The sequence below is a fragment of the Aspergillus puulaauensis genome, chromosome 1 (genome assembly GCF_016861865.1).
Source record: "Aspergillus puulaauensis MK2 DNA, chromosome 1, nearly complete sequence".
NCBI classification, from domain to species: Eukaryota; Fungi; Ascomycota; class Eurotiomycetes; order Eurotiales; family Aspergillaceae; genus Aspergillus; species Aspergillus puulaauensis.
This window is the reverse complement of record NC_054857.1, coordinates 1,379,708-1,401,833: the sequence shown is the minus strand read 5'-3', so window position 1 is coordinate 1,401,833 and position 22,126 is coordinate 1,379,708. Positions and strand designations below refer to the sequence as shown.

The 22,126-nt window shown below is 51.5% G+C and overlaps 9 protein-coding genes across 9 annotated transcripts; 7 read left to right on the top strand and 2 right to left on the bottom strand.

Moving 5' to 3' along the window:
- Positions 1-592: 592 nt before the first annotated feature.
- On the top strand, positions 593-1,956 carry APUU_10606A (aminotransferase class I/II-fold pyridoxal phosphate-dependent enzyme; the record flags this gene model as incomplete). Its single annotated transcript, XM_041702663.1, has 3 exons — positions 593-1,364; positions 1,412-1,554; positions 1,630-1,956. The coding sequence occupies 3 exons, from the start codon at positions 593-595 to the stop codon at positions 1,954-1,956; spliced, it is 1,242 nt and encodes a 413-aa protein (XP_041549972.1).
- A 1,196-nt stretch (positions 1,957-3,152) lies between these two features.
- Positions 3,153-4,516, top strand: APUU_10605A (NAD(P)/FAD-dependent oxidoreductase; the record flags this gene model as incomplete). The annotated part of the gene is made up of 2 exons (XM_041702652.1): positions 3,153-3,972; positions 4,032-4,516. The coding sequence occupies 2 exons, from the start codon at positions 3,153-3,155 to the stop codon at positions 4,514-4,516; spliced, it is 1,305 nt and encodes a 434-aa protein (XP_041549971.1).
- Positions 4,517-5,055: 539 nt separating this feature from the next.
- APUU_10604A (uncharacterized protein) lies at positions 5,056-6,380 on the top strand (the record flags this gene model as incomplete). The annotated part of the gene is made up of 4 exons (XM_041702641.1): positions 5,056-5,250; positions 5,305-5,400; positions 5,457-5,750; positions 5,814-6,380. The coding sequence occupies 4 exons, from the start codon at positions 5,056-5,058 to the stop codon at positions 6,378-6,380; spliced, it is 1,152 nt and encodes a 383-aa protein (XP_041549970.1).
- A 637-nt stretch (positions 6,381-7,017) lies between these two features.
- On the bottom strand, positions 7,018-8,754 carry APUU_10603S (uncharacterized protein; the record flags this gene model as incomplete). The annotated part of the gene is made up of 4 exons (XM_041702630.1): positions 7,018-7,188; positions 7,264-7,379; positions 7,447-8,277; positions 8,328-8,754. The coding sequence occupies 4 exons, from the start codon at positions 8,752-8,754 to the stop codon at positions 7,018-7,020; spliced, it is 1,545 nt and encodes a 514-aa protein (XP_041549969.1).
- Positions 8,755-10,773: 2,019 nt separating this feature from the next.
- Positions 10,774-11,572, top strand: APUU_10602A (O-methyltransferase; the record flags this gene model as incomplete). The annotated part of the gene is made up of 2 exons (XM_041702619.1): positions 10,774-11,299; positions 11,364-11,572. The coding sequence occupies 2 exons, from the start codon at positions 10,774-10,776 to the stop codon at positions 11,570-11,572; spliced, it is 735 nt and encodes a 244-aa protein (XP_041549968.1).
- A 488-nt stretch (positions 11,573-12,060) lies between these two features.
- On the top strand, positions 12,061-13,026 carry APUU_10601A (PLP-dependent cysteine synthase family protein; the record flags this gene model as incomplete). Its single annotated transcript, XM_041702608.1, has 1 exon — positions 12,061-13,026. One exon carries the CDS (start codon positions 12,061-12,063, stop codon positions 13,024-13,026), a length of 966 nt encoding a protein of 321 aa, XP_041549967.1.
- A 524-nt stretch (positions 13,027-13,550) lies between these two features.
- On the top strand, positions 13,551-15,574 carry APUU_10600A (putative very-long-chain acyl-CoA synthetase family protein (CefD1); the record flags this gene model as incomplete). Its single annotated transcript, XM_041702597.1, has 3 exons — positions 13,551-13,560; positions 13,634-15,095; positions 15,160-15,574. 3 exons carry the CDS (start codon positions 13,551-13,553, stop codon positions 15,572-15,574), a joined length of 1,887 nt encoding a protein of 628 aa, XP_041549966.1.
- Positions 15,575-15,781: 207 nt separating this feature from the next.
- Positions 15,782-17,289, bottom strand: mcsA (putative citrate synthase Cit1; the record flags this gene model as incomplete). Its single annotated transcript, XM_041702584.1, has 3 exons — positions 15,782-15,982; positions 16,037-17,170; positions 17,242-17,289. 3 exons carry the CDS (start codon positions 17,287-17,289, stop codon positions 15,782-15,784), a joined length of 1,383 nt encoding a protein of 460 aa, XP_041549965.1.
- A 1,047-nt stretch (positions 17,290-18,336) lies between these two features.
- Positions 18,337-21,854, top strand: APUU_10598A (putative mRNA-nucleus export ATPase (Elf1); the record flags this gene model as incomplete). The annotated part of the gene is made up of 4 exons (XM_041702573.1): positions 18,337-20,393; positions 20,449-21,015; positions 21,066-21,740; positions 21,797-21,854. 4 exons carry the CDS (start codon positions 18,337-18,339, stop codon positions 21,852-21,854), a joined length of 3,357 nt encoding a protein of 1,118 aa, XP_041549964.1.
- Between the last annotated feature and the right edge of the window lie 272 nt (positions 21,855-22,126).

Here is a 22,126-nt window from a genome sequence, read left to right as displayed (position 1 = left end):
TTAAGGCATCATAGAGCTCAAAACAAGATGTTCGTCGGTGAAAGCTACGGCAGCGGTTGCGACCGAGAAGGTCTGATGTAATGACGAAACCTGGATGGTCTAGTTCACACCGGGAAACAAAGCGATCAAATGGATGGGTGGATAGAGCTCCTGTTCAGGCGTCCATCAAGTTGATGGGATTTACAGGAAGACAGAAGACCGAGGCCCAGAATTAAGTGCTGCCGGGCTTGCCTGCCCTTCAGGGAGTCCGGGCCCATCCCCCCACCGGCAATCCCAACAGATCAACCTGAATCCCCGCCGAGTTGATTTCTTTTGCGGACTTGTTGAAACCCAAAATTGACTCAATTCAGGAACCGGTTCACCACCCCGTCGCCGGTTTCGCTGTACTCCGGCTATTATAGTTAATGCTTCTATAACTGACGAAATTTGGATCGTGTGATGGGTCAGAAAAGGCGTACCTGAACATTGTCAACCATCCGACAAAAGCTTCTGTCATTCATTCTTTTTTTTTCATTCTTTTTTTGCCCACTTCCCGTTTCATTCAGCTCTTTGGTTTCTGCTTGCTCAAATTGGCTTCAATAGTTGGATCCAAATGGGTGCTTCCTCTCCAAAATGCCTACGTGACTCCCTGCGTCAGGCACTGCGTCAACGGGAAAACAAGTTGTGCCGTCGAAAGCTCACGGTTCTCCCTCCGTCTTCCGTGGACTTCTCCTCAAACGATTTCTTGTCATTGTCAACAGCACCAGCCTTCCGAACACGGTTTCTAGATCTTCTCCAACAGGCACCACCGTTGTACCCATTTGCTAGTGGAGGATCGCGGCTTCTAGATGGAAACTCGACTTACACCGAGGAGCTGGAAGATTTCATCGCCGCTTTCCATAACGCCCCAAGTGGACTTCTGTTCAATTCTGGCTATGATGCAAATGTCGGCGTTTTCTCAAGCATACCTCAGCCGGGTGACCTGATTGTGTACGATGAGCTTATCCATGCGAGTGCGCATGAAGGCATGCGACTCTCGCGAGCACGGAAGCGCGTCAAGTTTGGTCACAGTTCTCCTGCTGACCTGGAAACAGTGCTTCAAGCGGAACTTATGGTGGATCCTCAGCTTCGTGAGGGCCACCAAAACGTCTTTGTTGCAATTGAGTCTGTCTACAGCATGGACGGCGATGTTGCGCCTATCCGTGAATTCGTAAAGGTCGTGGATCGGCTTCTCCCTAATAAAAACGGATACTTCATTGTGGATGAAGCCCACGCGACCGGTGTCTTTGGCCCACGCGGTTCTGGGGTTGTTCAGGATTTGGGGCTAGAAGACCGCATGTTCATTCGGACACATACGTTTGGCAAGGCTTTGGCAAGTCACGGAGGTAAGACCCGCGCCTAGTCATTGGAGTGCTGGTACTGACAGCCATAGCAATCGTCCTCTGCTGCCCAGATACTAGGGATTATCTGATCAATTACGCCCGGAGCTTGATCTACACGACTGCCTTAGGGTTCCCCTTCCTTGCTTCCATCCGTGCTGCCTATGAGTTACTCGCTGAAGGAGAGACTGAACAGGTGTGATCTTCTAATACCTTCGTGCAAGCAAAGCACCTTGTAATCCTGTTAAATATATGCTAACTAATATTTTAGCTCCAGCGCAAACTTGGACGATTAATTGCGTATTTCCGAACTCAATTGGACAGTCTCGGCTCCTGGGGTTCGTCAGCAATCGAAGTCGACCATTTCTCTAATTCACCAATATTTTCACTTCGCAGTCGGGTGCCTCGAGAGCTCGCCGGTGTTTGTCAGCGCGAGGGATATACCGTTCGTGCAATCATGTCGCCCACTGTTCCAGCAGGCAAAGAGCGTGTACGGGTATGTCTGCATGCAGGGAACACGGTGGAAGAAGTCGATGGTCTTATAGAGGTCATTGAATCTTGGCTACACCAAACGGAAAAGAAAACAGCTCGATTATAAGATTATCCTGAAACTGTTCCGAGATTATCATACTGTTTTCGATGAAGAAGCGAAATACTTCATTTGACTTCGACAATAGAGGTGTGAAGCCATGATTCCATCACAGAAGGACTCTCAGCTCAAAGGGACAACCCGGCAAAAAGTATTCACCTTTCCCAGTATGTCCGGCATAAAGGACAGGTGACGGGCATGTGGCGCTTGAAATGCTTACTCCATTTGTTGAAGCAGTCGACGTGATAATTGGCTCCACAACGTGCTTTACACCAAACCAAGTGATTTTTGCCGGAATTACCAACATAGTGAAGACTATTTCCGATCCTGACACTCCGTGACGGTACATTTGTCGGAATTTCCAGTGGAGAGAGGCAGATCCCACAGTCTCCCTCTACCGGCTTTCTCGATACTACTCCTGCATACTTGAACTCCTCCGGTAAACCGCTCATCGGAATATCGTTTCCAGTATCGTAATCGGTTGTTGAAGCGATGGATCTCAACTCAACAAAGAATTGCTGTATCTCTCGCCGACACGTCAATCCCATTAAACGACATCTTTTGTGGACATCTTTACGCAGAGCAATAACTCGACTCTCAAATCTCAAAGATTTCCTTGGCAACGGTAGGGGGAGCATTAGCTGGGCGAAGAGCACATATGTCTCTTCGTAGGCTTCATCCGGGATCTTCATAGTCTGTGATGGGCCATCGTTTGTCGCTTCACGAGTCTCCAGGAAAATATGACGAAAGGGGAGGAGTGCATAATCAAGGATCCAAAAGAAGGGACAATGGCGGAGCTCGGTTTCCATAATGGCTCTTATGCGCTTATATTCTCAACGTTAATATGCATCAATTTCCAGTGTAATTAGTTTGAGATCAGAAAGAGACAGAGGAATTGCATCATGGACTCTCAACGTCATGTGTTCATTCATCTGCATTACATTAACTTCTACGGTCCATGGCCCGCCTTCAGATAACCTTTCTTGGAGCTCTACACCTTCTATTGTCAAAATGCTTATTGTCAAGCCGTACATTGTTTAATATATTATATTGTCGTCTTCACTCGCTATGTAGCTATAGCTACGTACAGAGTGACCCCAACAGTAGTCTACTAGGTATTAATAAGACAACCACCGCCCACGACTCCCACGTTCCAACCTCCACCCATCTCAACACCATCAAACACACCTCAAGACCAAAGAACCATGGAACAAGAAACAATTCTCATCGTAGGCGCGGGGATTTTCGGCGTCAGCACAGCTTATCACCTCGCGCAGCAAGCCACCGACCCCTCCCGCATCATTCTCTTAGATCGAGCTGCCCCTCCATCCAACAACACTCTCGCGGCATCGTCCGACATCAACAAGATCATCCGCGCAGACTACTCCAACCAACTGTATATGGAACTAGGCTTCGAAGCCATCTCAGCCTGGAAATCACACCCATTCTTCCATGATGCTGGAGTCTACCACCAGTCCGGGTGGATAGCCATGGACGAGAAAGGGAGCGACATTCCACGGCGTATCCGGGGGAATTTCCGAAATAGTAGCCATAACCACGATTCTGCGCTCAATGATATGACCGAAGATGAAGTCCGTCGGGCGTGGGGCGGTGTTCTAAACCGGACGGACTGTACGCCGTTTGGGTCGTACTATTTTAACCAGTCGGCTGGTTGGGCTGATGCTGGGAAAGCACTGCAATTAATGCTTCAGGAGGCCGTCAAGCTAGGTATTAGGTATGAGAGCGCGGAGGCAAAACGAATTGTTTTGTCTTCGGATGGAGGTGCAGTGCAGGGTGTCGAAACTGAAGCCGGAAAAGTACTTGGGGCGGACAAAGTTGTGCTCGCGACTGGGGCTTGGACGAGCACACTGTTGTCTTCACTGGAGGACTCCTTGCATCTTGAGCGTGGAGCTCGAGTGGAGCAGCAGGTTTCTGCTGCCGGGGTCTGTGTGCCTCATTTCCAGCTCTCGGATGAAGAGAGGGAATTGTACTCGAAGCTGCCAGTGTTTGTATATGGGGGACAAGGTGCGATATATTATGGAGTATCCTCTATGCTAGCGATGCGCATCGACTAATACTCGCAGGCGAGGTCATTCCTCCTACATCCACAGGAATATTGAAGTTCACCAGCACAACCTCCTTCAAGAATACGGTTCGGACGGCAAGCGGTCATGAGATATCTATCCCAGTGGAGGACCAGTTCAACGCCCCACGAGGACTCCAGGAAGATTCCATTGCCGCAGTTAACGCCCGTATTCCTCAGCTCCTTGCAAATGAGCGAAAGCCGGATTACTATCGCCTCTGCTGGGATTCGATTTCGGCAAGCCAACACCCGCTAATCAGCCGACATCCTGACTCACGATTAGCAAACCTGTACTTCGCCGTGGGAGGATCATTCCACTGTTACAAGTTTCTACCCACAATTGGAAAGTACGTGGTCAACGTCCTTCAAGGGGTCGGCAACGGACCTGAAAAGGATAAGGCATGGTCCTGGAAATCGACCGGGGAGAACGAACGAGGTGTCCATGAGAGCTTGGTTCCTCAGAAAGAATTTACGGATTTTACATAAGTTACTGTTATTTGTATGTCGAAGGCTTGTTGGATATCTCGCTGGGCAGGGGGTATGAGGTAGCCATATGCTGCTATGGCCTTTACGGCGACATGCACCCATCAATGTAGACAACAAAGAAGATGGAGAGCCCAGTGCTGGTCTTAAATTAAAGCATGACAAAGCTTATCAAGACTATTATGCACTACTTTGTGCCTCCCTCCAATAGAAAACTTATACATCCTGTTTATGCAGAGCAGTGAATGCAAAGGGTGTGCTCGGCACCAATCAAAACACATCCAAAAGTATCCACGAATGCTGCCTTTACAACCATCTTGAAACAGCTGAGACCATGAACGCAACCCAACCTCAACGCAACGTCGCCATGAAAATCGCATCGTCGCCATTCACACAGGCAGGCAGAGTTTTCTCTCCTGGCCCCCCTCACGCTGAAGATAAAAAACCTCCCTTGGTCCCCCCGGTCGCCTTCTTCCTTTCTTCCCCCATTCGCAGCTACGTCTCGGATGGAAGTTCGTCGAAGCTTCAACAACCACGGGAAAATGCACTACTGTTGCATTTGCGGTGGCCCAGCTACCTCTTTGGATCTGCGCAAAGCTTCCTTAGCGAGTGATGGCGATGATCTCCAGAGGTGCTATGAGGACGAGTGTGACTGCATTGGGGATGATTGTGAGGATGCCGATTGCCCGAGTAAGTTCGGATATGATAGCCAAGTTCTCTTAGAGGGAGATATCGCAGTAAGTCCCTTGTTCACTTCGACCCAGCCTTCTAGGTTCTAATCATAAGTCCAGTGGCTCGATAGAGTGGTGATGATCTGTCCCTTTACGAACAATGACGGAATCGGCCCTGCCACAGGCTCGCAGTCTGGCGCCTATCTGACCCCAATCGTAAGAGGATATATCCCCTGTTTAACATTCTTTCTCGATGCTAACCAGATATCCAGGGCGAATACGACGAGTATGAGGGACTCGTCCACTTTCCCAACACCTCCGACAAGTGCCCCAACAGAGACGGATTCTTAGTGCACGATTGTTGTCTCCGTATCCTGTCCCTTGCTCGAAGCAACTCCTGCAAAAAGCAGCCTCAATTGACCCTCGAGCGTCTTTTCATGGTAATGAAAAGATTCGCTGTTACCAGCCCTGGAAAGGTCATTGATTGGAAGGACAGCAGGCTCTACGGTGGCGGCGTGCACGGATTCCAGGGTTCTGATAGATGGGAAGCACTGTATGGGTTCGAGGTATGTTATCTGCAAGCCGTCCATGGTCGGAGATACCTATCTAACACCTCACTTCCCCCTCAGTGGCTCGTCACCGATCCCGGGATATACACAAACGTAGGTTCTCTCCTCTACTACGCGGCCCACCCCAAGATAGTAGCAATGCGAAGCCCAATTTGGGGACCCCTCAAATTGAAGGAAGAAGTCAAACAATCCACCACCACTGAAGAGGACACCAAAAAAAAGGACCGCTTCAAAAGGCTCCCCCTTGAACTGCAACACACGATCATAGAGCTCCTCCCCACCAAGGACGTACACAATCTGAGCCTTGCAAGCCGCGCCATCTGCAACGCAACCAGATACCTGCCCAATTCGTTCTGGAAAACGCGTTTGGGACATGGTCGCTTCGGCTATCTTGCCCGTTTTCACGGCGATCTGATCTGGCCTCGTGTGCCGGTCAACTACTACCGCCTCCTGTGCAGGCTTGAGGATGTGTCTCGTCCATGGCCACATGGAGACCAGGGCCCTCCCGGCGAAGACGAACAGATCTGCCCCTACTGGAACAGCCTTAAGAACTGGCGTCGTATTTGGGGTTGCTGTGAGGCGATTCTTGATAAGGTAAATGAGAATGATAGTGGAATTCCCTTGTGAAGGCAGCTGCGAAGGTTCGTTCGTCCGTTCGCCCGCCCGCTCTAGGTAGGCCCTAGAATCGCGTTCCGGACATGGTCGTTTTGTTGAGTCGTCGGCGATTTTCCTTTGTTTTTCCTAGGTGAGCTTGCCCTGCTTCTTCCTTTTGGTGGTTCCTCTGCTAACTGATGTGCGTGCGCAGTTTGTTAGAGTATATTAATATCGTACGTTGGATCGTGGATTCAACCATGGCCACAAACACCTTTCATTATTTCTTTCGGGTTTAAATACTGTTCTTGTGTCCTTATCTTAATATACCATATCAGACCTCTCCACTGTGCAAAGAGGTGAAATGTAAAATAACAAAAAGAATCGAAAAAGCTCCTCCCTGCTCAGTTGTGTTGAACCATGGTCCAAGGTCCAAAATATAACCTGCAGCCCACTAACCTAGTACGTATATACTTTTGAAGAATAGAAAAGAATGACTTTGGGTGCTACCTTTCATTGAGTATCGGTATTACAGCCGCTAGTAACGATGCTTGCTTGGTCACAGGTGGTTGTTATTGACGAAGAGTTCTAGTAAAGTAGGTAAAAGCAAAGCCCATGGCCCCCTTCGCTCCTTCCACGGCAATATCTACTAACCGAGTAAATCAACTACATACTAGTAAGCGTAATACAAGACCGACTCATCACTCGTCAGACGGATCTTGCGGTTCGCGCGCATAAGCAAAAATCTCATAATCCAAGCACAGGCAGCACAGGTGATTGAGAATGCAGCGCTTGAAGACATGGCGATTGTATAGCGGGGTTCATCGGAGGACGGCCAGAGGTACTAGGCAGTGCGGATTAGCAAGGAATTGCTGCACAGCTATTACTACAGTTTGAGTTAAGTAACGAGGCGACATACCGGAGTCCAAATGAATGAAACATTGGCACATGTGTTGACGATGGCCAGCGCCGACGCCTTCTTTTCCTTTGTCTGGCCGCAGGTACTTGAGACCCAGCCGAGGATAACTGAGTTGACTATCAGGTGTTAGTTAGTCAATGTCTCATTTAGATTATTTGCACTGTGTTCAGGTGTAGGACGTACCTGCGTAAGTTCCTATCGAAAAAACAATCATGGCGAAGTATCTTGCGCCGGTATTTAGGGTCGCGCAGCCGAGCACGAAGCCGAAGATGGCGACAGCTTTGGCGATGGTAATGTGCCAGGTTCGCTCATTAAAGCGGCCGGAGCTCCATGACCAGAACACTGATATGAACCCTGCAATGAGATATGGTGGGCAAGTGAGGACTAGGGTGATGGTTGTATTGAAACCTAGAGTCTCGACGGCCGTTGGGAAGAAGTTCTTGAACCCGTTGGCTGCTAGATGCATGTGCTGCATAAAGGCGAAGAGCCAAACACGGGGGTCGCGAGCGGCCTCCTTCACACCGCTGAACGTGCTGGTTTGGTGTCGGGCACCAACGGTATCAGCGAGGATGCGGTCATGGGCGAGTTGGCGTTCTTCCTGGTTGAGCCACTTGGTATTGAGAGGGTCATCTGGTAGTACGAAGACAGCACCAACGGCAACGACGAAGGTGACCGCACCCTGGAGAATGAAGAGCCACTGCCAGCCAGTAATCCCGGCAAGATCATCCATACCATGGAAGATACCGGCGGCAATAAGGCCAGCAAAGGCTGTGGCAAGAATGTTGCCTGTATAGAGAATGGAGATGCGTGTTGCAATTTCTTTGCGTGTGTAAAAGATAGAAAGCATGTACAAGGCACCGGGGTAGTAAGGGGTTTCCGTAAGACCCAGGAAGAACCGAACTAGCAGGAGGCCTGTAAAGTTTTTGGCCAGCGCAGTAAGCGCACTGACCACAGCCCATGCAGCCATGGCCCCGGACATGTACAATGATGGCCTCAGCCGCGTGATCAACATGTCTATCCTGGAGTCAGTGCTAGTGCGTTTTCCATATTCCCGAAACACTTACTACTAGGGACCTGCCCGAGGATATACCCAACAAAGAGGATTGAAACGCAGGTTTGGTATTGAGATGAGGAAAGATTCAAATCCTCTTCGAGGTCATTCAGCCTAGCCAGGGCAATGGCATTGCGGTCGAGGTAGTTTAGCCAGTACATCAACCAAAGAATAGGCATGATCCACATATCGAGTTTGCGCACCAAGCGGATTTCAGCTGGGTCGGTCTTCTTGCGTGCGCCAGAGTAATCACCATCTCGTGGGAGTTGCTGCTGCTTTGCATCGCCGAGGGTATCTTCACGGTGCAGAGCCTCGGGCTTTTCGTCACCGATATCCTGAGGAGCTTTCTTTTCGGACATGGTGTCGTCGCGAGTATGCAGAGAGGATCTGGGAATGGAATATGGAGATTTTCTCAAGGGCTTCCCACTCCTAATCAGCATGACAGACGCGCCCGCTTTATACCCCCCATTGATTTTCCGTTTCTGCCCTCTGTCCTCTTGTGATATCGTCGCACCTCCTTGTTTTCCCCAGACATGTCACCCCGCACGAGAATAACGTTCCCCAGTTTGATCAGCTTGCTTGGCATATCAAGCCCAGGATGAAACCCAAGCAAACGAGACCCAATAAGACGTAAGGGTCCTACTATGTCCACGCGCAGCATCTCTTGGGCGCCTTAGGACACGGCTTCTAGGGGGAAGCAGACTCTTGAGGAGGGGAAGCATCAGACCCAAGGCTTGTCGAAAAAGGGAACTCCGAGGGGAATTGATGCCTGTATGGACGCAAAGTGGTTGGTATCCAGTTTCCAAGACCACAGCCTCGTCACTCCCGTGCTTGGCTGACGGCCAGGCCGAAGCAAAGGCCATGCGGACATAACATGTCCGGAATTGGAGAAGCAAAGTCCGCCAACAAGCTATATCTTCTCCTTGGTCTCCTCTATAAATTAACTTTGCTTTGTTGTGTGGCTGATGCCAATATGCCGGAGGTCTTGGATCCACGAAAACACGACGCCGCCAAGTCGAAATCCCATCATGCGGGATTTTCTAGCTGAGTCTTCGTCCGGGACATTCTCGGGTCTTCTCGATCCATGGATTTTGGGGTTTTTGTGTGATATCCTTGGCATGGAGCGATGAGGTTCGAGGATCGGAACCCTTGTTGTACTTGTTGAGCCAGAACGTCATCCGCTCAATCAGCTTCTTCTCAACAGACGGGTGCGAGTCTGTACTCCGCGGAGCCAATGTCCACAGCGGAGATGAGGAGGTCGGCGGAATATCTACATCACCAGCAAAGGCATGTACTTTGGGCTAAAGGATATGCAACCGTTGGCCGCCAGTGCCCATAAAGTTGACGACCCCGCGAGCGTGCCATAGATTATTCAGTGGGAAAAACGTAGTTCCAAGCCAAGAGGCCTTAGCCAGCCTTCAGCAACTGTGAAAGAGTAGAATGCATTTTGTTGACTTCGATTGGCCATTTTTGCGGTCCGCCGAGATTGGGGTCCCGTCCGGCTGGCCAAGCCTGGCGTCTGTTCCGTTTCAGACTACCCCGCGTGAACGAAGACAGGATTCGCCCTGGATGGCAAAATGTGTCTGGGCTATTTGCAATGATGTGGTAGATCGGAGGCCAAAGCCAAACGAGACGAAACGAATATGGATGGTCTGGCAGATAACATATTCCTGGCAGAGGTAATATTAGTCGCCTCGCCGGACGTGTCTTCTGGAGGATTCCCAGGCGAGGATGTTATGAATTACCGTAGGCCTCCGAAGCGGTTCCATCAGGTGGATAAGCGGACATGATGGAGACACGGACGGACACAAAGAAATTCAAGCTGAGAGTTGACCAGATGGCGTCAGGTCACACAGGCTCCGTCTCTTTCCTCCGTGGTTCCCTCATGCTTCTTTTCTCTCTTTCCCTCAATATTCGTCGTCGTTAATTGCAGATTATGCAATTGGGGGCATTGCGGATCCAGGTACGATGTACGCCGTCTTTGGGGTATTGGGTCCTTTCGGACAGCCCCATGGACAGCAGCGTGGTTCAGAGTCCAAAATGATGGCAGTCACCGAATCCATAGCTCATCCAATCCGAAATCACGGGTTTTCGATGCTGGAGCGATGTGTTGGACTGGCTTAAGCAGACTGGGGGAATGACGGGGACAGAGTATTATATCTCCCCTCGTGTGCTGGATAGGGTATTCGTTTATCCTATCCATTCAGTCGGCTAGTCGGAAGATGCCGCTAGGTAGCAGCGTTGGAGTCTCCGTCATATCCGACCTCGTCTGATTTGTGGTCTGGATCTATGCAGTCAACAGTGACTCACTGTTCGTTGTGAAGAGAGAGCTCCACTCGACTTATCGATCTTCCCCACTTGACTGCAACATAAAGAAGTCACCAACACCTTCACGTCCGTCAACTAAACCGGACAACCGACTCACTTCAATCAACTGCCCCTTCCTTTTGAATATCAACATGTCTACTCCATCTCCAGTAGATGCCCCAGAGCACATCCTCCAGCTTCTCTCCAAGCTCCACCGCATCTCGCTCGAACAAGAAGCCGCAATCTCCAAGAAGAATGGCAAGGTAATCTCCACAGACGTCCAAGACGAGCTCAACAACAAGAATGATGGCTCCGAGCCCCGAAGCGCCTTTGACCAGCTCATGCTCGATAAATTCATCGCACTAGATGAAGACAAGTGCCAATTCATGTACCAGCTCATAACGGCGATGGGCGCAACCAACGTCATTGAAGCAGGCACCAGCTTCGGCGTCAGCACCATCTATCTCGCGCTTGCGGTTTCCAGGACCAAGGCCGCAACCGGCAAGTCGGGAGTCGTGATCGCGACAGAGAAGGAGGCGCAGAAGGCCGAGGTTGCGCGCAAGTACTGGGCTGAGTGTGGGGATATGGTGAGTCGCGAGATTGACCTGCGCGAGGGTGATTTGCTCGAGACTCTTAAGACAGGGTTACCGCAGCAGGTTGATCTTCTTCTACTCGACAGTAAGCTTACACCCCAATACCCCTAGGTATGTAGGTGTGGTCTCGTGCTAAGCATCCGATCTAGTCTGGTGTCCACTTGCTCTGCCGACGGTGAAGATAGTCCAGCCTCACCTTCGACCTGGCGCAGTTATACTCGCCGATAACACCATCTCTGGTGCTGAGGGCTATGCAGATCTGCTGGCTTATTTGAGGAATCCTGAGAATGGCTTCCGGAATACAACCCTTCCTTTTACCAATGGGTTTGAAATGAGTGTATACCAGCCGGCCAAGTAGACTGTACTTCTGGGAAGGCTCACAGCGCTCCAATTTCACATATGCTGACATTCCGAAGCTAAATCTACATATTACGTTTGAATGAAACCAGTTGAAGGTATGAAACAATTCTTTAAGCAGGCTTAGCTATAGTCTAAAATGAGAACGTGCCCGCAGAGCAGTATGTTCAAAGATTGCTCCAATTACTCGGGAATAACACCCCAGGATGAGAAGACCAGATAGCTGTGTAAACTATAATTGGTAGCCTTTTTCAGCCCCAGGAGCTAGTGTTGAGTATTTTTAGCATCACCGTCGTTTTTAAGCACTTGATTTCGCTATCCCGGTCCCACTTAGTCTTCGCATCGACGATTACTAACTTACATGCTGGTGAGTCGTGACTCAGAAGAAACAGACTTCTTCTGTCCATTAACTCAGTGGTAGAAATCTACAGTCACCACCCTCACCAATCCCACTCCCAAATCCAACACGAATTCTCGAAAAACACCAAAATGCCTCTTCCCCCACCCCCACCATCAACTACCTCCCTCGCCACAATTGGGAACACCCCAGTCCTCCACCTCGCCAACATAAACCCAAACACCTCCACCCACGCCTCCATATACCTCAAGCTCGAATCAACCAACCCCACAGGCTCCTACAAAGACCGCATGGCGCAATCCATGCTCGAAGCTGCCGAGCGCCGCGGCGACCTAAAGCCCGGCATGACAGTCGTCGAAGCAACAGGCGGGAGCACAGGGTCTTCCCTGGCCTTCATCTGCGCGGTAAAGGGGTACAAGTTCCACGTTGTGAGCTCGGATGTCTTTGCGCAGGAGAAGATCCGGACGATGCAGGCCTTTGGCGCCGATGTGGATCTTGTCCCTTGTCCTGGGGGTAAGATTACGAAGGAGCTTTTCCCTGAGATGATGAGGCGCGCGAAGGCCGTTGTTGAGTCTGATGAGAAGGAGCATTACTATACGAATCAGTTTCGGAATGCGGATGCGTTGCAGGGGTATGAGGGGCTAGGGAGGGAGTTGGTGCAGCAGTTTCCGGATGGGATTGATGCGTTTTGTGGCGCGGCGGGAAGTGCAGGGATGGTTATGGGGGTGTCGAGGGTTTTGAAGAAGGAGCAAGGAGGGCAGACTAAGGTTGTGGTTCTTGAACCGGCGTCGTCGCCGGTGATGACGGAGGGGAGGGCTGGTGTGCATGGTGTTGAGGGGATTGCGCCGGGGTTTGTGCCGCCGCATTTGGATGAAGCTCTATATGATGAAGCGAGGGGGATCTCGGAGGAGGAGGGGCGGGCAATGTGTCGTCGGCTTGCGAGGGAGGAGGGCATTCTGGTTGGGACGTCGACGGGGCTGAATGTTGTTGCTGCGGTTGCGTTGGCGAAGGAGCTGGGACCTGGGAAGACGGTGGTGACTGTTGCTTGTGATACGGGGTTAAAGTATATGAATAGCGATCTTTTTGCTGATAACTAGACCGGTTTTGTATAGAACTATATAACTAGATCTGCATATAGTTGTTTTCACATGGCACCGAATACTATTTAGATACGACAAGGGCGTCCAACAATCCAGAAGTAATAATCAATCCAAATGTAATAATGAGATTCGTATACTTTATTCCAGAGTAGTTCTTCCACTGGGAAGTCTGCTGTATGTCCTGCGCCGTTGAAGTCAAGAGCCCCGTCAAGAGCGACACCTGCAAACGAACCAACCAACAATAACGACCGCAATTACTCCGCATCTTGGTTCCATTTCACTGGGACAGACAAGCAACAAACCCACATCCCAGCCCAATCAGAGTCCCAGTCACAAGAGAGCCGATTCTCCACGCAGCGCAAATGCGGAGACAAGCCGAGGATCAAAGACGGTTCACGGCTATTTCTTTGATCTCTCCGCATCTCGTCCAGCTCGCTTAATAACCTGCGCTTCGACTTCTCTCGCTCTGTCTCCGGTCAAGTCAGGCTCAGCAGCAGAGAATTAATCAATAATTCGTCCAGATGGCTCTAGGTACCTTCACCCTTACATACAGTTATTATCCAGAACAAGAAAATGCGTACTAATCAATTCTATACTAACTTAGCAACCGCCGCCTCCGTAACACTAGCCGCGTACCTCAACGCCAAATTCCACATAGCAAAAGACGTCAAAAGCCTCCTGATCGCCAAACGCTCCTTCCGGCGCCATGACCAAGAAGCAGCTAAAGGCAAGCTAAACGCCTGGTATGTCTTCGACGCATCAGTTTCCAAATACCCGGATATGCTGGCAATCTGGTCGCGCGAAGGCACATACACATACCGCGAGACATACGAGCGAGCATGCCAGTACGCGCACTTTTTTCTCTCAAAGGGCGTGAAGCGCGGCGAGCTCGTCGCCCTCTATTTACAGAATAGACCGGAGTTTGTGTTTGCGTGGCTGGGGCTGTGGAGTTTGGGGTGTGCACCGGCGGCGATTAATTATAACCTTACGGGAGATGCACTGCTGCATTGCTTGCGAATTAGTGGGGCGAGACTGGTGCTTGTTGATGATGATTCAGGGTGTCGCGAGCGGATTGAGGGTGTGCAGGAGGTGCTTGGTGGGGAGTTGGGGATGGAGATTGTTGTTGTTGATGAGAAGCTCAATGTCGATGTGATCCCGAGATTCCCTGGAACTGTTCCTGAGGAGGGGGCGTTGGCGTTGGATACCCCCGGGGAGTACCCGTCCATCCTGCTGTATACGTCTGGGACAACGGGTAATCCGAAAGGATGCGCGTACACCGTGTCGAGGCTGTACCAGACGTTTGTCCTGCGCCGTGATATGATGGGTGATACGGACGGGCCGGACGGTGATAGATGGTACTCGTGCATGCCGCTGTACCACGGAACGTCTGCAATATCGCTTATTACGTGCCTGAGTACAGGGGTATCGATAGCGATTGGGCGCAAGTTCAGCGTGCGACAGTTCTGGAAAGACATCCGGGACTCGGACGCCACGGCCTTTGTGTATGTGGGCGAAGCAGCGCGGTATCTGCTTGCGGCGCCGTCGTCGGCACTGGACAAAGAGCACCGCGTGCGAATTATGTATGGGAACGGGCTGAGACCTGATATCTGGGAGCGCTTCAGAGAGCGTTTTAATGTGCCCGAGGTCGGGGAGTTCTTTAACAGTACGGAGGGCATATTCGCGCTGTTTAACTATAACAAGGGACCCTTTACGGCTGGCAGCGTGGGACACCATGGTCTAATTGTCCGGCTACTAATGAATAACACTTTCGTTCCTGTCGTGATTGATCCGAATACGGGGGATGTACTTCGAGACCCAGCTACAGGGCTTGTGGTTCGTGCCCCGTATGAAGTCGGTGGTGAAATACTCGTCAATGTCCCAGGGAAAGAAGCATTCCAGGGTTACTGGGCGAACGAAGAAGCCACGAACAAGAAATTTATCCGAGACGTTTTCAAGAAGGGAGATATCTACTACCGTTCTGGTGATGCACTCAGACGACAATCGGACGGACGGTGGTACTTCCTAGATCGACTAGGCGACACCTTCCGGTGGAAGAGTGAGAACGTGTACGTCGCTTAACTCTTCACCAATGCATTTAAAAGGGAAAATGCTAACAAATATTACGAACAGCGCAACAGCCGAGGTCTCCGAAATCCTCGGCGCATACCCAGCCATCCTCGAGGCAAATGTCTACGGCGTCACAGTCCCCAGCCATGAAGGCCGTGCGGGTTGCGCCGCTCTCCAACTCAGACAGGGAACCACAGGTGCCGACCTCAAAGACTTAGCTCGGTTCTTGCGTGCCCGACTCCCCAAGTACGCTGTGCCAGTGTTCCTGCGCGTTGTGGAGAACTCGACGCACACGGACAACCATAAGCAGGGGAAGGTAGCGTTGCGTGAGGAAGGGGTTGATCCGGGGAAGCTTGGGAGTAAGGTGAGTGAGGGTAAGGACGATCGGTTTTTTTGGCTGTTGCCAGAGGACGACGGGTATAAGCCGTTCGGGGGCGCTGAGTGGGGGTCGATCGTTGATGGGACGGTTAGGTTATAGGTTTATGCTTCGGGGCAGGGTTTATATATAGGGTAGGCTAGGCCAGGCAAATGGCTTTCGCCTTCCTACCAGCTAGATGTTATGTAAATACGATTACAAGTATATGCGCAGGAGTAGACTCTATGATCTAGTCTATTGAACTAACTAATTGATTGCAAGCTACGGAGTACATAACAGAGTATCATTAAAAACAAAAAGACGGAGCGTTTACTTTTTCAGACCGAGCAGGTTGATGCTCTTGGGTCGCTCGATGGGGAGACCCAGGGCGCGATCCCAGACCAGCTGCGCCAGGGGTCCCAGGGCACGGCTGACTCCGAAAGTGACTGTGTAGTACAGCGGCTGCTGGAAGCCGTAGTGGTGGAAGAGAACACCGGAGGCGGCATCCACGTTGGGGTGGGGGTTCTTGGTCTAGAGTATGATATTAGCAGAGCCACAGGTATAGAAGACTAGGGCGAGAGGTACCTTTCCATGCTCAGTGAGAACGCCAGGGGCGATCTCGGAGTTCTTCTTGACGAGCTGGAAGACTGGGTTGGCCAGAACATCCTTGCGGGTGGCCGCAAAGTCCATCAACGCCTGGAAGCGAGGGTCAGGCTTGCGGAGCACGCCGTGGCCGTAACCGGGGACAACACGTCCAGACTTGAGGGTGTCCCAGAGGTAAGTGCGGACGTCCTCGTCGGTAAACTTGGTGCCGATCTTGTCCTGCATGGCGATGATCCAGCGAAGAACTTCCTGCGCAGCGAGACCGTGGAGCGGGCCAGCAAGACCGAGGAGACCGGCGGAGTAACTGAGGTAGGGGTCGCTGAGGGCGCTGCCGACGAGGTGGGTAGCGTGGGCGGAAACGTTGCCGCCCTCATGGTCTCCGTGAAGAGCGAGATAGAGACGGAGGAGGTCATGGAAGTCACCGTTCTGGGAGCCGCCCTTGCCCAGGAGCTCGGCGAAGTTGTAAGACCAATCTTGGGCCGCGTCGAGCTTCTGTCTGCCGACGACGTCCACTTCGTCCGGGCGGAAAACGAGGGCCGCGACACGGGGGATCTTTGCGAGAAGGGAGATGGCATCGTCGAATGTGGGCTCCCAGTAGTCGGCCTTGTTGATGCCCTTTTCGTAGAGTTTGGCAAATTTAGACTCGGTGTTGAGAGCTGCGGTAATAATCGAGATTTGGGTCATAGGGTGCATGTCGCGGGGGAACGATTTGGCCAGGTCGAGGATGTGGTCAGGGAGGTGCGATTCCTCAGCTAACTGGCGAGAAAAGGCGCGGATCTGGCTGGTAGATGGCACTTGGCCGGTCAAGAGCAGCCAGAACATGGCCTCCGGGAGCATCTCAGTGCCAGTAGGGCCCTTGGGTAGCTCCTTCTGGCAGTCCTTGATGGTCTTGCCATGGAAGCGAATGCCCTCGTCGGCGTCGAGAACAGAACCTTCCCAGAGCATGCTCTTGAGGCCACGCATGCCTCCAATGACGCTGGAAACCTTGACATCGCCGATGACCTCATCGCCCTGCTTTTTCACCTCAGCGAGGAGCTCCCGCTTGGCAGGGATGACGGCCTTGAGGGCGGATTTGAGGTCGGGTTCGGCCGTGGCATAACCGCGGCGGGAAATTGTCTATTGAAACATTGTTAACTCAATTCAATGGGTTGGTTCTCCTTGCGGTCGGTTGGACGGAGCATAACTACCTGTGCTAGACGAGAGGCATGGCGGGCGGTGCGAAGGGGGAGAGCCATCTTCAAAGCGAGGCTGACTTGCTTGGAAGTAAACTTTGTAGAGAGATGAGTGGACAGAGGAATTGAAGCTCTGGAGAGGAAGGGGGAAGGAAAGAAGAGCGCTGCAGGGAGGGATGTGAGATTAAGACGAAATGCAGCTCGGCGGTGGTGAGGCGGTTCGGTTGGCCGCGGTGTCGGGGAGGGATGCAACAGACCGAGGCTATCTCCGGCACATGAGCAACTTCCATGCCTCCGAGTTACGGAAGGATTCAATTCGGACTTACGACTGGCGAGGTCGGCATAATTTTTCTATAATATACACTCTTCTATACGTTTTTTCTTTCCGTCTGTGGATGAACAGGAATTGGTGGTGTTGCACGGAGTACTTATCGCTCGGCTATCACATGAGGGGTTCGGCAACCCCATCACGGGGTAACCAGTATGGGGAACGGCTGGCGAGAGCAATAATGCGGTTTATATTGGTCTATGTACAACATTGATAAGTTAAACCAGCTTGAGGTCCTAGACATAACTACTTAAAGCAGAAGACTGAACTCTGTCATGTAGAGGGCAGAAGAGGCCATAGGCCCATGTGAGGTGCGGGGTAAACCCGAAAGCGGAAAGGTCTATCACGGGGTATAATGCCTCAAGAATAAGGCCTAAACAAAGGCACAGCCACAGAGCAGCCCAGGTCCGCCACATTCCGCCCTCCGATCGTCTGATTGGGCGCTCAGAGTTTTCTACCTTTTGTTCCTGATTGGTCGATAACTTAAGGCGCCGCTGCCTCAGGCGTAAAATTTTCTTTATCGCCAGGAAATTTTCCCAGTGCCCCTCGATCAGATCTCACTCACTCAACCTTCTTCTCCCAGTCGTTCGGGAGCCTCGCGTTTTCTCTTGTCTTTATTGGGTTTCTTTACTGGTTTCTCCGTCATATTTTCTGCTTGTTTGCTGCTTTATACCCACAAAAGTTTGAAGGACTGCATTTGCATCTCCGTGTGTCTGCTCCTCAGCCTGAGCCTCCTAGCTGAGACTAACAGAGGAAAGATAAAAGATAGAACGTGCAAGAGAATGCCGCATCTCGAAACCACTCCAGCCATGCCTACTATAGTCCCTAAATCGTCATCGGGCGTTCCTCCTACCGCCGAGGAAGTTTCTTCCCTCTTACACACTATATTCAATGCGGAAAAGTCGCAACAGTCGCTTGACGCCTCATATGCCCTGGCCAACCTCCTTATTCAGAGTGTCGGCCCCTTTTCCTTCTATACATACAACTCCATCCTTCCCGAGATCAAAAAGGCTGCTCTCGACAAGAAAAATGGCGCCAAACGTGAAAGTGCAATGCTGATTCTCGGTGCTCTGCTCGAACGTTTCCCTCCGGCCCACCCTCTCAGTGAAGTTATTTTTCTACTCCAAGACGGTGGTGTTCTGGGCTTGGCCCTTGATTCTCTAGCAGATAAGGGCGCCGTCGTGCGCGACTCTGCCCAATATGCCATCGACGCCTTGTACATCGCCCTCAAGCCAGAAGCAAAGGTCAATGCTCTACTTCCCGCCCTTTCCAGCTATTTGAGCCGCGGATCCGGTAAATGGCAGGGTTTTGTCGGCGCTTACACTCTCATCGAAAAGATGGCCCTTGAGGCGCAGATGGGTTCGGGTACCCAAGAGCAGGAGCGGGAGAAAGATATCCTCCGCGAGGCCATGGGCAAGACCTTGAAGGATCTCATCCCCTTGGTTGAATCTGGTATGCACGATCTGAAAAATGAAGTCGTGAAGCGCGCCTGCAAGGCCATGAACGCCCTCACCACTCTCCTGTCCAACGACGACGTGGAACCCCGCATTCCCCTCCTCATCAAGACCATCGAACAGCCATCTGAGCAAACTCTGCAGAAGGCTATTCATGCGTTGTCGCAGACTACATTCGTTGCCATCGTTACTTCTCCCGTTCTGGCCCTACTCACACCTCTATTGGAGCGCTCGCTTAACGCACCTTCCACGCCTCAAGAGACACTGCGTCAGACCGTCGTTGTTGTAGAGAACTTGACAAAGCTGGTTCACGATCCTGCTGAGGCTCGTACTTTCTTGCCTAAGCTCAAGCCTGGTGTCCAGGCCGTCAGGGACCGTGCTTCCCTTCCTGAGGTTCGAGAGCTTGCCACTCGCGCTATGGATGTCATGGAAAAGGCCATGAGCGACAAGGATATCGCCGCCGGCTCTATTGCCAAGGTTACCCCCGACGAGGTCCTTGCCATCCTTGACACCAAAATCCAGGAGCATGGCGGCCTGGCGCGTCCTGATGCAGTCACCCTATTCCAACTCGGTAAGACGTATGTCGCCGAGATGGTTCGTGAGGATGTCAACTGCCGCATGCATGATCGCATCCCCAGATGTATCGGCCCTTATTTGCGCGGTCTGCTTTCTGAGGAGGTCCACGACCAAGTTGCTGCCGCCGTTCAGGCCCACTACGTTGAAGAGGATGAGCGCAAGTTTGGCAAGCCTATCCCAGATGACCCTAATGAGGTTGAAATCGTCAACGCCAACTTCTCGCTCGCTTATGGTGGTATGCTGCTACTGTCGCACACAAACCTGCGATTGTTGAAGGGACACCGCTATGGTCTTTGCGGGCGTAACGGTGCCGGAAAGTCAACGCTCATGCGCAGCATTGCCAACGACAAGCTCGAGGGTTTCCCACCCCCAGACGAGGTCCGAACCTGCTTTGTTGAGCATAACCAGGGAGAGGACGCGGACCTCACCATTTTCGATTATGTCAAGAAAGATCCCAAGATTGCTGCAGAGGGCGATGAGCACATTCGCAGCGTTTTGCTCGAATTCGGCTTTACCGATGGTCCCGAAGGCCGACAATCGCAGGGAGTCGGCTCCCTGTCTGGTGGTTGGAAGATGAAGCTGGCTCTGGCTCGCGCCATGCTCCTGAAGGCCGATGTGCTCCTTCTTGACGAACCTACTAACCATCTGGATGTTGCCAACGTCAAGTGGCTACAGGAATATCTCAAGCAGCATACCGATATCACCAGTCTGATCGTCAGTCACGACTCCAGTTTCTTGGATGAAGTCTGTACAGACATCTACCACTACGAACAGAAGAAGCTGGTTTGCTACAAGGGAAACCTGGCCGAGTAAGCATTTCCTCCCGTCTGTATTATCGTATGAATGGAAACTAATCCACCGCAGTTTTGTCAAGGTCAAGCCTGAAGGAAAGAGTTACTATACCCTGTCGGCGTCCAACGTTCAATTCAAGTTCCCGCCCCCTGGTATTCTTTCCGGTATCAAGTCCAACACCCGTTCGATTTTGCGCATGACCAACTGCTCCTACACCTATCCAGGGGCCAGCAAGGCGTCACTGTCTGATGCATCCTTGTCGCTTACTTTGTCGTCTCGTGTTGCTATCATCGGCGGAAACGGTGCGGGTAAATCTACTTTCATCAAGATGTTGACTGGTGAAACCATTCCCCAAACCGGAAAGGTAGAGAAGCACCCCAACCTGCGTATCGGCTACATCAAGCAGCACGCCTTGGAGCACGTCGAGATGCACTTGGAAAAAACCCCTAGCCAGTACTTGCAGTGGCGTTACGCCAACGGAGATGATCGTGAAGTGTTCCTCAAGCAGACCCGTATTCTCACGGATGAGGACAAGGCACAGTTAGAGAAGCCAGTTGACCTTGGCGACGGCCGTGGACCTCGCCGCATTGAAACATTGATCGGTCGCCAGAAGTGGAAGAAGTCGTTCCAATATGAAGTGTATGTACCCTCAATAGCCGACAAGGCCTGCAGCAACTAACATCGCACAGTAAATGGGTTGGTCTTCTCCCAAAGCACAACACCATGATCTCTCGCGAAACCCTCCTTGAGCTTGGTTTCTTCAAGATGGTGCAAGAGTTTGATGACCACGAGGCTTCTCGTGAGGGTCTTGGTTTCCGTGTTTTGGAACCCAAGATCATCGCTAAGCACTTTGAGGACGTCGGTCTAGACCCCGAGATCGCCAACCACAACGAAATCTCTGGCCTTTCCGGTGGACAGAAGGTCAAGGTTGTCCTCGCCGGAGCCATGTGGAACAACCCCCACTTACTCGTGCTGGACGAACCCACTAACTTCTTGGATCGTGACTCGCTTGGTGGTCTCGCCGTCGCTATTCGCGACTTCAAGGGTGGTGTTGTTATGATTTCTCACAATGAAGAATTCGTCGGAGCTCTGTGCCCAGAACAACTGCACATTGCTGATGGTCGGATCGTCGCTCGCACCAACGCTGCCATTTCTCTGGACCGCTTTGAGGACAGCGCCTCTTCCACTCCACAGCCCGGTAGCACTGCAGCCAGTTCCCTGGCCAACAGCGCCGCCGCTTCAGCGGTCAACTCCGGCGCCGAGGACCAAGGCGAACTCAAGTTCAAGGCGAGAAAGAAGAAGAAGATGACTCGTGCGCAGCTGAAGGAGCGTGAAGCTCGCCGCCGTCTTCGTCACATCGAATGGTAAGTCATTTTGTCTAATAACATATTAAGTAACTCAAACTAACCCACTTCAACAGGCTCAACAGTCCCAAGGGAACTCCCAAGCCGGCCGATACCGACGATGAGGCTGATTAAATGACTCGTTTCTTGGATTGATGCGTGATGAATTTACCTAATGTTCTGGGATAGACGGTGTTTACCTTTTGAGTCTTGTCGTATATACCTATAGACTTAGTGTTATAGTTCTGCTTCCTTGGCTTCTTTTGCTGATGAATCTATTGTTTGGTCTCATCGTTTGCTAGTCATCTACGTAGATCAGTCTATCCATTGAAATCTTGCCCTGGGTACCTGGATGAATTGTTCGCCTCTTTGTAGACTCAGCTGGAGGGTAAGTACTTCCTCACTCG